The sequence below is a fragment of the Alexandromys fortis genome, unplaced genomic scaffold (genome assembly GCF_014885135.2).
Source record: "Alexandromys fortis isolate MF-2015 unplaced genomic scaffold, M_Fortis_MF-2015_v1.1 scaffold_455, whole genome shotgun sequence".
Taxonomy (NCBI): domain Eukaryota; kingdom Metazoa; phylum Chordata; class Mammalia; order Rodentia; family Cricetidae; genus Alexandromys; species Alexandromys fortis.
In genome coordinates this window covers 107,983-121,834 of record NW_026068340.1, presented here as the reverse complement: position 1 = coordinate 121,834, position 13,852 = coordinate 107,983, and the positions used below count along the sequence as shown (strand labels likewise).

Genomic DNA, 13,852 nt, shown 5'->3' with positions numbered 1-13,852 from the left:
AACAAAAAAAAGAAAGTTTCCCAGTAGAAATATCTGGTGCTGATCTCCTCCAGTCCCAAGGGAATATTTCCTAATATATGTCCAATTCTTCTGTCATCTTCTGAACTAAGTTCCCAAACAGAAGCATCAATTGTATCTTGGCTCAACTCCAGGAGTTTCTGAAACATTCCAGTAAAAGAGGTATTCACATAAATCTTGAATTAGAGTTATTGGAGAAGGAAGAAAACATGAGTATGAACACCTCTGCAAAGTGTGGAAAGGGGCAGCTGTATACTGAATGAGCATATGGCTCAAATAGGACTTCTTAATAACAGAGAGCAAAGGACATTTTGATGGTGGGAATTTGCTGTATTTCAATCCCTGATCCTGAAAAAGCTCAGAGATGGCCTTGATTTTATGCTGAGGGATTCGTTGCTTTTGTGCTCAGTTGGACAAGGATAGAGTTTGTTTTTATGGATCTGATTTGAGAGCCAAATTGTGTTTCTTTACTGGCCCCTTTTAATGTTAGCTGTTTTCAGAGAGATGTTGTTTCTTTAACTACTTCTAGATTCAGAGACAAGGTGCTTTCTTTTGGCTCTAGTTTCGGGACCAATGTATGTTTCTTTGAATACCCTTTCTCCAAACAAAAATGCTTCATAAAATGTCTGTCCATTAGTTTGCTACTTCAAACTAAAATAAGAAGAAGTATCATGATGCTTGAACAAACTGTTGACACTATAAAATTCTTTTCTATACAATAACTGCTGTTGGTTAAAGAATATTTTACAATAAGCCCTCAGTTTTTTCCTCCAGTACAAAATTTATGGTAATATGCACCACAAACTTAATCAGATTGATTACACACAAAAAGTCTTACTCCTATATGAAGCACAAAACATTCTGACACTGATTTTCATAGAGTATCACTACAGTGTGAGTTTTCTCACGTTTTTAAAGAACACACATTAAACTCAGAGTTTCTCTATAGGATGTCTTATTTTACATATTTGGAGATGATTGTGAAAAAGGATTCACGACAGATTTCATTCACATGTATCTCTCCAGTATGTTCTTTTATGCAATTGAAGATGATTGTGACATGCAAAGTCCTTACCACATTGATGACATTTATAGGGTTTCTTTCCAGTATGTGTTCTTTTATGATTTTGAAGAGCACAGTTGTGAGCAAAGACCTTACCTCATTGATTACATTCAATGGGTTTCTCTACAGTATGTCATCTTTTATGTGTTTGAAGATGACTGTGTTGAACAAAGTTCTTACCACACTAATTACATTCATAGGGTTTCTCTCCAGAATGCGTTCTTTTATGCGTTTGAAGATGACTGGGTTGAGCAAAGGACTTACCACACTGATTACATTCATAGGGTTTCTCTCCAGTATGTGTTCTATTATGCTTTTGAAGATTACTCTTAGCTGCAAAGGCCTTACCACACTGATTACATTCATAGGGTTTCTCTCCAGTATGTGTTCTTTTATGGTTTTGAAGATTACAATGAGCTGCAAAGGCCTTACCACACTGATTACATTCATAGGGCTTCTCTCCATTATGTATTCTTTTAGGCATTTGAAGATTACTGTGCTGAGCAAAGGACTTACCACACTGAATACATTTATAGGGTTTCTCTCCAGTATGTGTTCTTTTATGCGTTTGAAGATTATCCCGACGTGCAAAGTATTTACCACATTGATGACATTCATAGGGTTTCTCTCTAGTATGTGTTCTTTTATTCTTTTGAAGATGACTGTGATCAGCAAAGGCCTTACCAAGCAGATTAAATTCATATGATTTTTCTTCATTATGTGTTCTTTTATGACTTTGATGGGTTTCATAAAGAACAAAGTCTTTATCATCTAGACTATATTCATAGGGTTTCTCTCCAGTGTGTGTTCTTTTATGCATTTGAAGATGACCGTGATAAGCAAAGGCTTTACCACATTGCTTAATTTCACAGCATTTTTCTCCGGTATGTGTTTTTTCATTTCTTAGAAAGTGAGTGTCATAAGACAAGGCTTTAGCACAGTAGGAACATACTGAAAATTTCTCTCCAATTTGATTTCTTTCAATCCTGCAAGGATAATTGACACATATAAAAGCTTTACCACATTCAATGCACTGTTGAACCTCAGATCTGTATGAATTAATTTCATAATTTGTTCCAATTGTAAAAATGAATCAAATATTAATGTCGTAACTTCATTTAAAATCATGTTTTCTTCTTTCAATAGGGGTCATTTTGCATCTGGAAAAATATTTGTGATGATAAATTCCTTTGTGTCATGGTTTACCATTTCATCTAAACCTATCCCTATATTTTTTCTATGATATTTTTCACATTTTTGAAAAGAACTGCATACACTGAGTGCCTTACAAACTTTACTGCATTCATAAATTTTACTATACTATGAATCATTATACATTGTAACGTGAAGTTGTTTATGTATTAACAATGATGGTAGAAAACCAATTCCTTGTATACTTGGACTTAATTGAACAAGTATACTCTCCATGGGAACTAGTTTATCTTCTAATTGTTCTTAATGAGACGTATGCTACATCTTTCCATATCCATATTCTCATATGCTTGTATCAAGAGTAACATATGATATACATAGTAAAGGAAGAATAGTGAATAAAAGATTTCCACATTGTATCTGCATGGTTTGACTTGCTGTTTCTCATAGACTTGTGGTATAGATATTAAGGTTTCTCCACAACAACTGCCCCTTGACCCTTGACTCTAACTGCCACTTTCACTAAACTTAGCAAGTCACAAAAAGTCTATGAGAAATCCAAGTCTTACCACAGGCTATTGATTTAGTAGGAAGTTTGCAGCTATACCCATCACTGAAATGTGTATACAGTTTTTGTCATGAGTAGCAGAAAGAAATGGACTGGCAGATCTACTACATAGCTCTCATGTTGCTATGACTCAAATGGTGATATCTGTTTAGTCATTGCTTCCTTGACTTTTTCTTAAATGAATGCCTTGCAAATGCAATTCACATATGAGAAATTGAGGAATATGGATTTGTGAGAATTTAATAACCATCAATGCATTTAAAGCTGTGCTTATTTACACTGCTGCTTTTGATTCATTGTTCCAGGACATATTACAAACTCGTCAGAGGCACATTGTTATAAACTTGCACAAGAAAATTACCTTGCATGTCTTCTAGAACATTGACTATGTTCTTCAGTGTTACAGTCCTCCAAAATGTACCCTGAAATACAGTACCAGAATCTGTATGTTATATTATTTAATATTGTACAACAATTAGCTCATTATCTTAAGTGCACCTAAGAACTTGATTGTGTTATCCATCTCATTTTCTTCTTTCTAAATCAAATTACAGAACAACATTATAAGCCAAGGAAAAGTTGTCTCCATATTTTGAAACATGGAGGAAATTCATTTTACCTATAGTAGTGAGGTTCCTGTAGGTCTCCAGCATCACATCTTTGTAGAGATTTTTCTGGGAAGGATCCAGCAAATCCCACTCTTCCTGAGTGAAGTTGATATGCACATCATCATAGGTCACTGCCTTCAAAAGTATACCACACATATGTACAATGTAAGCACGACAGTGACATCATTGAAAATGCATACTTCTTTGAACGTACAGTTGTATGATTCTGGTGTTCCCCATTCTTATTCTGTGATATAGTCAGTTACTTTAGAAATAAATTGAGAAGGAGTCAATTCTGTCATTTCTATACACTTTGAATGGGATTTAACCTTATAAGAACAATATCTATTAACAAGGTGAGACAAGAAAAAAGATCTATAGTAAATTGTATGCATGAGAAATCTGAATGAAAAATTAGTCATTATAGAAAGAAAAAAGATACACAAATGGGTGTATTAGTGTATTGTTCCTTTAACCACAACACTCAGAAATCAGAGGTGGGTATATTTGTCTCTGAGTTGAATGCCAGTCAAGTCAATGCAATCAGGTCCAGGAGAGGTGGCAGTACACATTAAGACTCTGTCTCCATTGCAAACCTCAATAAAACAAACAATGGGATAGAAAAACTAACAGGCTTTTATTGAAGTTTCTACAAAGCGTTGTTTTCACTCTAGTTCTGTAGTCTTCTTCCAGACCCGGAAGTACCCTAATATAAATTGTAATACCAATAACATTTTGAAGAAAAAGAACTTCCTGTATAAAAGAGTTACAAGTGGACAGATGAAAACAGTAGAAACAGAAATGTTGGTCATAAATAATCAACACAGACCTTGAGAGAAGGCAGAGGAACTGGGAGAGCAATACTTGAGTAGAATTCTGTTAATGTGATTCTGCCACTTGCCACAATGGTGTGATCCAGTGAAGCTTACCAGGGGGACAAAAAGGAGTTTCTGATGTGCAGAGATTTCCCAGGTGTGCATTGTGTTAGCCATGTAGATAGGGCACAATCCACCAATTCTGCCAAAATGCATGTAGCGGAAGCAGATTTTAAATCAGTTTTTAGGTTGTTTTGGGATTGGATATCAGTGGGACAGTGTTTACCTTCAACCAAAAGATAGCACAAGGATCTGAGAGCTGTAACAAGAGATCTTCTCTATTTTTAAAGAGAACATCTGTATCATGTGGCTGCATCTCAAAAGACAGATCAGTAACTGGGGGTCAGAAACAACACTTTGAGGTATCTTTGTGAAAGTTATACAGTTTATGTTTATTTAATTTCTGTACACATATAATCAAAGATAGCTGGGTAGCATTGACCAAGATCACACTTTTCCTTGCCAAAGTTTACTTTGGTCTTTGGATTAAAAATTGACTACTTTTTCCTGCTTTTGTTCATAGGATTTTAGTGGACAGAAGGCTCTGCCGGGAACAAAGGAGTTGGATTGGCCCATCCACCCTGAGAGACGTGTGTCTTAGTTATTTCACATTAAAATCCATGGCTCCTGGGGCACAGTGTGCTTTTTTAAGTTGCTGACATGGTGCGGCACTCCCTTAGGCAATGAGTCATTCAGGCTAATCTGTTTCTCTGAGTAATCCCTTAGTGGTCCAGGAAGTATGGAAGTTCAACAGGACACTTGGTCTGAGACCACAATCCTGTATTCCCCGTACGGCTTGCAGTCGTCATGATATCCTGGCAACTACACTGTATTGATCCTGGAAATTGCCATTATTTTCTGTTTCTGATAAAGATATAATGATTCTGATTGTTCTCATAACCTCATCTTGTTCTGGTCCCTCCAGCCCAAGCCTGGCTTTATTCCTTGTGGCCCTATTGATTTATTTTGGCCTGGTAAGTAAGGACAGGAGCTTAGAAAACTTCATAAAATGTTTGCTGGAGATCAGTTGTGTGACACTTTGGCCCCCAATCTTTCTTAATGTTTCCATGTCCCAAGAAAGTGACTAAGGCAGAATTAAAAATTAATGGACTGATATCTTAGACAAAATATTATTTCTGCTAGATGGTTATTACTGCGAAGTCCTTCAAATCCACAGTGCAAAAGAAACACATACAAAGAATGAAAAAAAAATGTATGTTTTGTTGAGGAAAAATGCACTAGGTTGTTTCTGATGGGTGTCCAGCAGTGAAAGCAAGAGGGATTTTCAAGGATTTTACACAGCTAAAGAGAAGGCCCTTGCTTTACATTTAAATCTTAACAAGGTGCCCTAAAGTGTAAGGCTCTGTTCAGCTAAGCCCTTAATTTATGTAAAATCTAACTAGGAATATGCCTCAAGCATTTTTAAAATGCTGATGTAATTATATAGTTTTTGTGTGATTATTTGGGTCTAGGCAGCCAGAAGATGAAAGTGTAGTCCCCATTTACATTAGGACACCAAATGTTTGGCAACTAAGGCCACATAAACCCTAAGAAAGTTAAAAATGAGGGGTTGTAAAAGCACAAAAATGAAAGTCAATTGCAGCTTTTAATTACAAAAACCCTCCTCATCAGAAAAGGATTAAAGATACACAGTAAAAACATTCAGATAAAAAGGCCTTTGAGTGGGTGATGGTTTATTTGATAAATGTCCATGGGCTTAAGACAGAGAGAATAAATATAGACAGAATCATGGATTAAAAATGGTTTTTTAAGGAATTTACACCATGGTTCTTAAAGAAAAAAATAAGTAAAATAATTAATGGACCTTGAAAAGATAGAAAATACACACAAAGTCTGGGTTACACATTGTGCTTTTTTTGAATTTTTGGACTGCAGAGAGAGACATTGATTTGGGAGCTGCTATGGTAACCCCACACATACTTTAAAGGTATTTTGACATCAAAATTTGTTACTTTGGAAAAGAGGCTCTGCTTTTGCTGCCACAGACCTTCCAGGCTAATGTTATGCCTTGGGTTTTCTGATTGCGTTGTAAACGATTATATCGTTAACGTTTTCCTTAGTTATGGTGTGTGTAAATTATATATAAAAGTTTAGACTCACAAAGATAGGATAGACTTCACCTTAATTTGCCTGTTTTTCCTTTTCATTCATCTAGTTTTTTATCTCCAGAAACCTTCAGCTTGCATTTTTTACATGCTTCTATTTCAATTTTCTCTTCTTGAACTGATATATTCATTTCTGTCAACTGTTTGCTTGTTTGACGTTCTTTAAGGGATTTATTATTATTCTCCAAGATTTCATTTATCTTTCCCTTGCTTATTTTAAAGAATTCATTCACTTCCTTCTTAAGGACATAAAACATCTTCACAGTTGTTCTAACTTACTTGTACTGTGACTGTGTTTGTATATTCAAGGTGTGCTGGAGTAGGAGAGTGTGACTATGGTAGTGACACATTGTTCTGTCTGCTGTTGATCATGTTATTGTGCTCTTGTCAGACATCTGGGTTTGAGGTGACTGCAGGTCTAGGTGCCAGTATCGCTGTTTGTCTTTGTTGGATGCACGTTTGGTTCCTTGGTTTCTATTTGCTCTTTGGAATTCTGGTCTGTGTTGCTTATGATAGAAGTAAATTTTTTTCCCCATTTTGGGGTCTGGAAGTCTTTCAGTAGGCATGACATTAGTTCAGTACTGCTAATCATTCGGAGTCATTGAATTGTAGGTGCATGAACTTCTTCCTGATTGTTATGCTGACTTTACATTTTTAAAATTAATATACCTATGTATCGGCATGACTATGGACCACATGGGTACCTGGTCCTCAACATGATCAAAGGATCTCGGAATTTGTGAACTTGGAAGAATGGATAGTTATAATTCCCAGATAAGTACTGGCAATTCTGCCACATCTATTCAAGACCATCAAAAGCTAGGTATTACTCAGTCATCTCTCTCCCAGCCTGGGTTTATTATTTATGCCCAAGATATATTTTTCTAATGTTTTCATCTGTCCATTTGTAACTTTTAAACATAAAGCTCTGTTTGTAAAATGTTATTGGTATTACAGTTTAAATAGGGCGCTTCAGATGTTTGGAAGATAAGAGAGAAGTGGAGTGAATGCATGCTTCTTTATAGGAACTTCAGTAAAAACCTCTGAGTTAATCTATTCTTCTTGCTTGATTCACTGATCTTTGCAATGGAGACAGTGCCTTTTTGTTGGTTTGTTGTTTATTTGATTTTTGAGACAGGGTTTCTCTGTAGCTTTGCAGCCTGTGCTGGACTAGCTCTCATAGAACAGGCTGGCCTCAAACTCACAGAGACCCACCTGCCTCTGCCTCCTGATTGCTGGGATTAAAGGCGTGCATCACCACTTCCTGGATGATAGGGTCTTACTATGTACTTCCACCTGTCCTGAACCTCATTGCATAGACATGTCTGGTATTTAACTCAGAGAAAAATATACCTGCCTCTGCTTTTGAAGGTCTGAGCTTAAAGGCATGAGTCAATACACCTAGTGTGTCCAACTTATTTTCTATTTGTATTTAGTTAATCTTCATAAAAATTTCACATTTGTACTATGAACCGATGATCTGTTTTCTGTCTCTCTCTGCTAATAGATATTTCTCTCGTAAGGTGATATCTCATTCAAAGAGAACAGAAATGACAGAGAAAACTCTCCTTTTCAATTTCCTTCTAAAATGACTGTCTATGTCTTGGACTATGATTAGGGAACACTAGAATTATATGACTATACTATCAAAGAAGTAAGGGAACACCAGAATTGTATGACTATACTATCAAGGAAGTATACATTTACAAAGTTTTCACTATCATGTCACTATCATATATGGCATATTTTAGAAGGCAGTGACCTATGATGATGTGCATATCAATTTCACTGAGGAAGAGTGGAATTTGCTGGATCCTTCCCAGAAGAATCTCTACAAAGATGTGATGCTGGAGACCTACAGGAACCTCACTACTATAGGTAAAAATTAATTTTCTTCATGTTTCAAAGTAAAGGGACAACTTTTCCTTGGTTAATGATGTTCTTCAGTGATTTGATTTAGAAGGGAGAAGAAGAATGAGGTGAATAAAGCAGGCATGGTTCTAAGGTTTAGTTAAAATAGCTACTTAAATGTTGCACAATATTCAATATTATAACGTACATTTTCTGGTACTGCATTTTAGGATACATTTGGGAAGAACATAATAGTAAAGAACATTGTCAACGTTCTAGAAGACATGAAAGGTAATTTTCTTGTGCATGCTGAAAACAATGAGCCTCGGATGAAATGATAATGCATCCTACAAGATTTAAATAAAGACAACAGTGTGAATAAGCACAGATTTAAGTGCATTTATGATTATTAACTTCTGAAAAATCCTTATAAAATTCCATGTAGATGAATTGCATTTTCAAGGCATTCTTTTAATTTTAAAAAGACCAGTGAGAAATGGCTAAACAGAAATCACCATTGGAATCATAGCACCCTGAGAGCTGTGCTGTAGATCTGCCAATGCAGTGATTTCTTGCTACTCATAATACAAAATGTGTACACATTGCAGTGATGATAAGTATATCCGCAAGACTTTCTACTAAGCCAAGAGCATACAGTAAATCTTGTATTACTCATATACTTCTTATTACTATATTCGGATTGGTGAGAGAAGCAGGTAGAGTTCAGTGGCAGTTGTTGTGAAGAAACTTTAATACCTCTACCATACATTTACGAGGTATAGAAAGTCACACAGTGATCATTCACTGTGGAAAATTTTTGTTTGTGATTCTTCCTTTACTGTTTATACAACATGTTACTCTCGATACAAGCCTATGTGCTTAGGAATAAGGGAAAACGCAGCATCTCTCTCTCTAAGAACAATTAGAAGAAAGGATTAGTCCCCATGTTGAGTATGCTGGCTGAAATTGATTCAACTATATAAATAATTGGTTTTCACATATCAGTGTTAATACATTAACAAACTCAGAGTGCAGAGAAACCACATGAGTTCTAGAATTGTGCAAATACTTCTGATTGTCCTAGTTCAGTTAGCAAATGTAGTGTGATTCATAGTATAGGACAGTTTATGATTGTAATAAAGTTGTTCTGAGATTATCCAGTTCTCCTCAAATATGAGAAATATGTCAAGGGGCTAGAGAGATGGCTCAGTGGTTAAGAGCATTGCCTGCTCTTCCAAAGGTCCTGAGTTCAATTCCCGGCAACCACATGGAGCTCACAACCATCTGTAATGAAGTCTGGTGCCCTCTTCTGGCCTGCAGACATACACACAGACAGAATGTTGNTACACAGAGAAACCCTGTCTCATAAAAACCAAAACAGACAAACAAACAAAAAAAAAAGAAATATGTCAAATAGAAAAATGTTTTTGTAAAGATGAAAAGGTAAACCATGTAATAAAGGAATTTACCATGACAGGTGTCTTCAAAAATGCAAAACAACCCTTAATTAAAGAAGAAAGTATGAGTTTAAACACAGCTATAAAACCTTAATATCTGATTTCTATTTACAATTAGACTAAATTATAAAAGTAATACATAGAGATATGTAGGTTAAATTCAGTATTAAACATGGTAAGGCTTTTATATGTTCCAATTATGCTTGCAGGATTGAAAGAAATAATTCTGGAAAGAAACTTGCAGTGCATCCTCAATGTGTTAAAGCCTTGGTATATGACAGTCAGCTTCAGAGGAATAAAAAAACACATGATAGTAAGGAACCCTATGAATCTAATCAGTGTCATAAAGCCTTTGCTCATCACAATTTTCTTCAAATGCACAAAAGGACACATACTGAAGAGAAACCCCATGAATGTAATCGGTGTGGTAAGGCCTTTGCTCATCTTGCTACTCTTAAAAACCATAAAAGAACACATACTGGAGAGAAACGCTATGAATGTAATCAGTGTGGTAAGACCTTATCTCACCACAGTGCTTTTCAAAGGCATAAAAGAACACATACTGGAGAGAAACCCTATGAGTGTAATCATTGTGGTAAGGCCTTAGCAGATCAGAGCAATCTTCAATCGCATAAAAGAACACACACTGGAGAGAAACCCTATCAATGTATTCATTGTGGTAAGGTCTTTGCTCACTACAGTGGTCTTCTAATACATGAAAGAATACATACTAAAGAGAAGCCCTATGAATGTAATCAGTGTGGTAAGGCCTTTGCTTATCACAGTAGTCTTCAAACTCATAAAAAAACACATACTGGGGAGAAACCCTATGAATGTAATCAGTGTGGTAAGGCCTTTGCTTATCACAGTACTCTTCAACATCATAAAAGGACCCATACTGGAGAGAAACCCTATGAATGTAATCAGTGTGGTAAGGCCTTTGCTTATCACAGTAGTCTTCAACATCATAAAAGAACACATACTGGAGAGAAACCCTATGCATGTAATCAGTGTGGTAAGGCCTTTGCACTTCTTGCTACTCTTCAAAACCATAAAAGAATACATACTGGAGAGAAACCCTATGAATGTACTCAGTGTGGTAAGGCCTTTAATCAGCGCAGTGCTCTTCGAATGCATAAAAGGACCCATACTGGAGAGAAACCCTATGAGTGTAATCAGTGTGGTAAGGCCTTCGCAGGTCGCAGCAATCTTCAATCGCATGAAAGAACACACACTGGCGAGAAACCCTATGAATGTAATCAGTGTGGTAAGGCCTTTGCTCATTGCACCGCTCTTCGAATGCATCAAAGGTCCCATACTCGAGAGAAACCCTATGAATATAATAAGTGTGGTAAGGCCTTTGTTCAACACAGTGCTCTTCAAAGGCATCAAAGAACACACATGGGTGCGAAACAGTATGCATGAAATGAGCTTGGAAAAGTCTTTTCATGCCTTATTTATCTTCAAATAAAGAAAAGAACACAGATTGGGCAGAAACTTGTGAATGGAATTTGTTTGGCAAATCCTTTATCACAATAATCTTCAAATACGTGAAACAAACCATCCTGGAGAGAAACTGTAAACTTAAAGTGTGTACTCTTCAAAAACATGAGAATAATCATACTTTAGTGAAAAAATAAACTTAGTTTGGTAAATGTTTTGCAATTTTCACAGGAATAAAACTTTTTGCGGGTAATCAATCTGATAGTTTTTAGGCACCTGAAGCCAATCACACTTACAGTCTATTAACCAACAGTATTTATTCTGTAAAAAAATGATAGTGAAAACAATCTGTTCAAGCATTAGGATACCAGCTTTTAATATATTTGCACCAGGAAACTGATGGACAAAACCTAATTTGTGGTTTTATGAAGTCTTATGGGAAGGAGATAAAGCCAAGATAAGAATTGCAACCTGGTCCTCAAATGAGATACAAAGGAAAACACTTTGCCCCTAAATCTAGAACTAGTGAACTATACAACATCACAGAGAAAACACAGTCAAACATCAAAACAGACAGCAAAAGAAATCTGCTTTTGCTCTCAAACCAGAGCTAAAGAAATGCAATCTACCCTTGTCTCTCTGAGCTCAAAACCAACCAATCCCAGAGCACAAAATCCAGCCCATCTCCGAGCTTGTTCAAACCCAGGCATTTAAATCTGACCAATTGTGCCTTCTAAATCTCCTTAGAAGCCCTCTGGCTCCAAGAAGCCCTATATGAGTCATATGCTCCTTCAGTTGGCAGCTGCCCCATTGCATCCTTGCAGAAGAAGTCACACTCTGGATTCTTCCCTCCTAAATAAATCTCTTGACTGAGATGTATATTAACAACTTTCACTGGAATGGATCAGGAAATCCCCAGTGGGGTTGAACTGAGATATAGTTGACATAAATGTTTGGAAACTCACTTAGCCCAGAAGAGCAGAGAAGCAATGGGCACCTCTTATGGGAGACTCCCTTAGGGGAGTGGAGCAGATCAGAAACAGACATTTCTGCTGGGAAGCTTTCATAGAAGAATGGAGCAGAGCCCAGCTGTAATGACTGTCTCTCAGAGAGGACCAGAATTGCTACATCTAGTGGGGCAAACTTCTTTTCACAGCTGTTGGTATTGCCTAATTTTTGGTAGTTAGTATATCCTTTCAGAGTTTTAAGACTTGCAGGATGAATTTGAACAATAATGTAACCCTTAGATTTTATACTTCTCTTCAACTGCATGGAATATGTAATTCAGGTGTAAATATTTATGGATGTGTACTGCCTCCTTTTTGGTGATGCTCTTAACCACTGAGCCATCTCTTTAGCCCCCCCGAAACATTTTTCTATTTGACATATTTCTCATATTTGAAGAGAAGTAGATAACCTCAGAACAACTTTATTACATTCATAAACTGTCCTATACTGTGAATCATACTACATTTGCTAACTGAACTGTTCCTTCTATGGCTTTTGTTCAGCTTCTATTGTGCCTTTACCTAGTAATAGGTATTTTTATGATGTAATATATAGAATGGCCTTCCCATCATTGAAGTGTCCCATTGGTTATTAAAATATTAGAACATGTCTGATCATACTTTTCAAGTAAGGGTGTCAGTGAAAGGGTGGTCAGTGGTTGTTCGTGGTTTTGATTTTCATCTTTTCACAAAATCCCTTGTTGTTGTTTGTTATTCATCCTAGCTTGGATGTCAGTAATGATTCAGAGATACATTTGAACTCATGATGCTCATATGTCTGCCACCTGAGCACAAGTTCAAGGGTAGATGATGAACTCCCAATGTGTTCTGTTTTCTCAACATAATTTAACAATGTTAATGTTAAAATGACTGAAAATGTAATTATAAGAAACATTAAATACCTCATGTGTGTATTCAAAAAATATTTTCATTTATGTGATATTAATATAATAAAGTAAGATAATCAGCAATCAGTTGTGTATTTCATGTCATAACTTGATGTTCTACCGGGATTAAGGTTAGGTTTCTTGCCTGGTATACAACAGTTTCTTACCACAGAACTATATCAGTGATGATCAAATTTGATTTGAAGAAATAGTACATCAGTAAATTATTGTCTTTTTTCAGATTGTAAATTTAAATTTTTTCAAAGTATAAGGACCCAGGACATCTTGAATAATAAATCTTCTTTGCATAGAAAAATATTGACACCATCATACATATCTAATTAGTTCATTCTGTGGGCTAAATATTTATTTCTAACACTTTCTTAAAATATAAGAATTGTGGGCTGGAGAGATGGGTCCGTCGTTTAGAGCATAGCCTGCTCTTCCAGAGGTCCTGAGTTCAATTCCTGGCAACCACTTGGTGGCTCACAACCATCTGTAATGAGGTCTGGTGCCCTCTTCTTGCCTGCAGACAGCATATTGTATTCATAATAAATAAATATTTTAAAAAACCATGAGAATTGAATTCTTCAGAGAATTGCCTCATTTAGTAAGGTTCATGGCTGCTAATTCTGAGAACCTGAGTTCTATCTCTGGGTTACCGATAAAACTTCTACAGTTGTTTCTCATATTTTCACTTGGGTGGTTCCATGTGCACACTTCTATATGAGCTCATTGGTGAATAATTTTGAAATACAAAGAAGTGCCATTGAGGTCACTTGCAGCCAAATGGTTCC

The 13,852-nt window shown here is 36.2% G+C and overlaps 2 protein-coding genes across 2 annotated transcripts in view; both read left to right on the top strand.

Annotated features, from left to right (window-relative positions):
• The window catches only part of LOC126495293 (zinc finger protein 431-like), a 54,699-nt gene extending 43,556 nt beyond the window's left edge, over positions 1–11,143 (top strand). The window contains exon 6 of the mRNA XM_050132883.1: positions 10,000–11,143. Within this exon, the coding sequence (XP_049988840.1) occupies positions 10,000–11,143 (1,144 nt within the window). The remainder of the gene's footprint in view (positions 1–9,999) is intronic.
• Positions 5,163–8,556, top strand: LOC126495297 (zinc finger protein 431-like). The gene is made up of 3 exons (XM_050132888.1): positions 5,163–5,258; positions 8,162–8,288; positions 8,492–8,556. Exons 1-3 carry the CDS (start codon positions 5,163–5,165, stop codon positions 8,554–8,556), a joined length of 288 nt encoding a protein of 95 aa, XP_049988845.1.
• Positions 11,144–13,852: the final 2,709 nt, after the last annotated feature.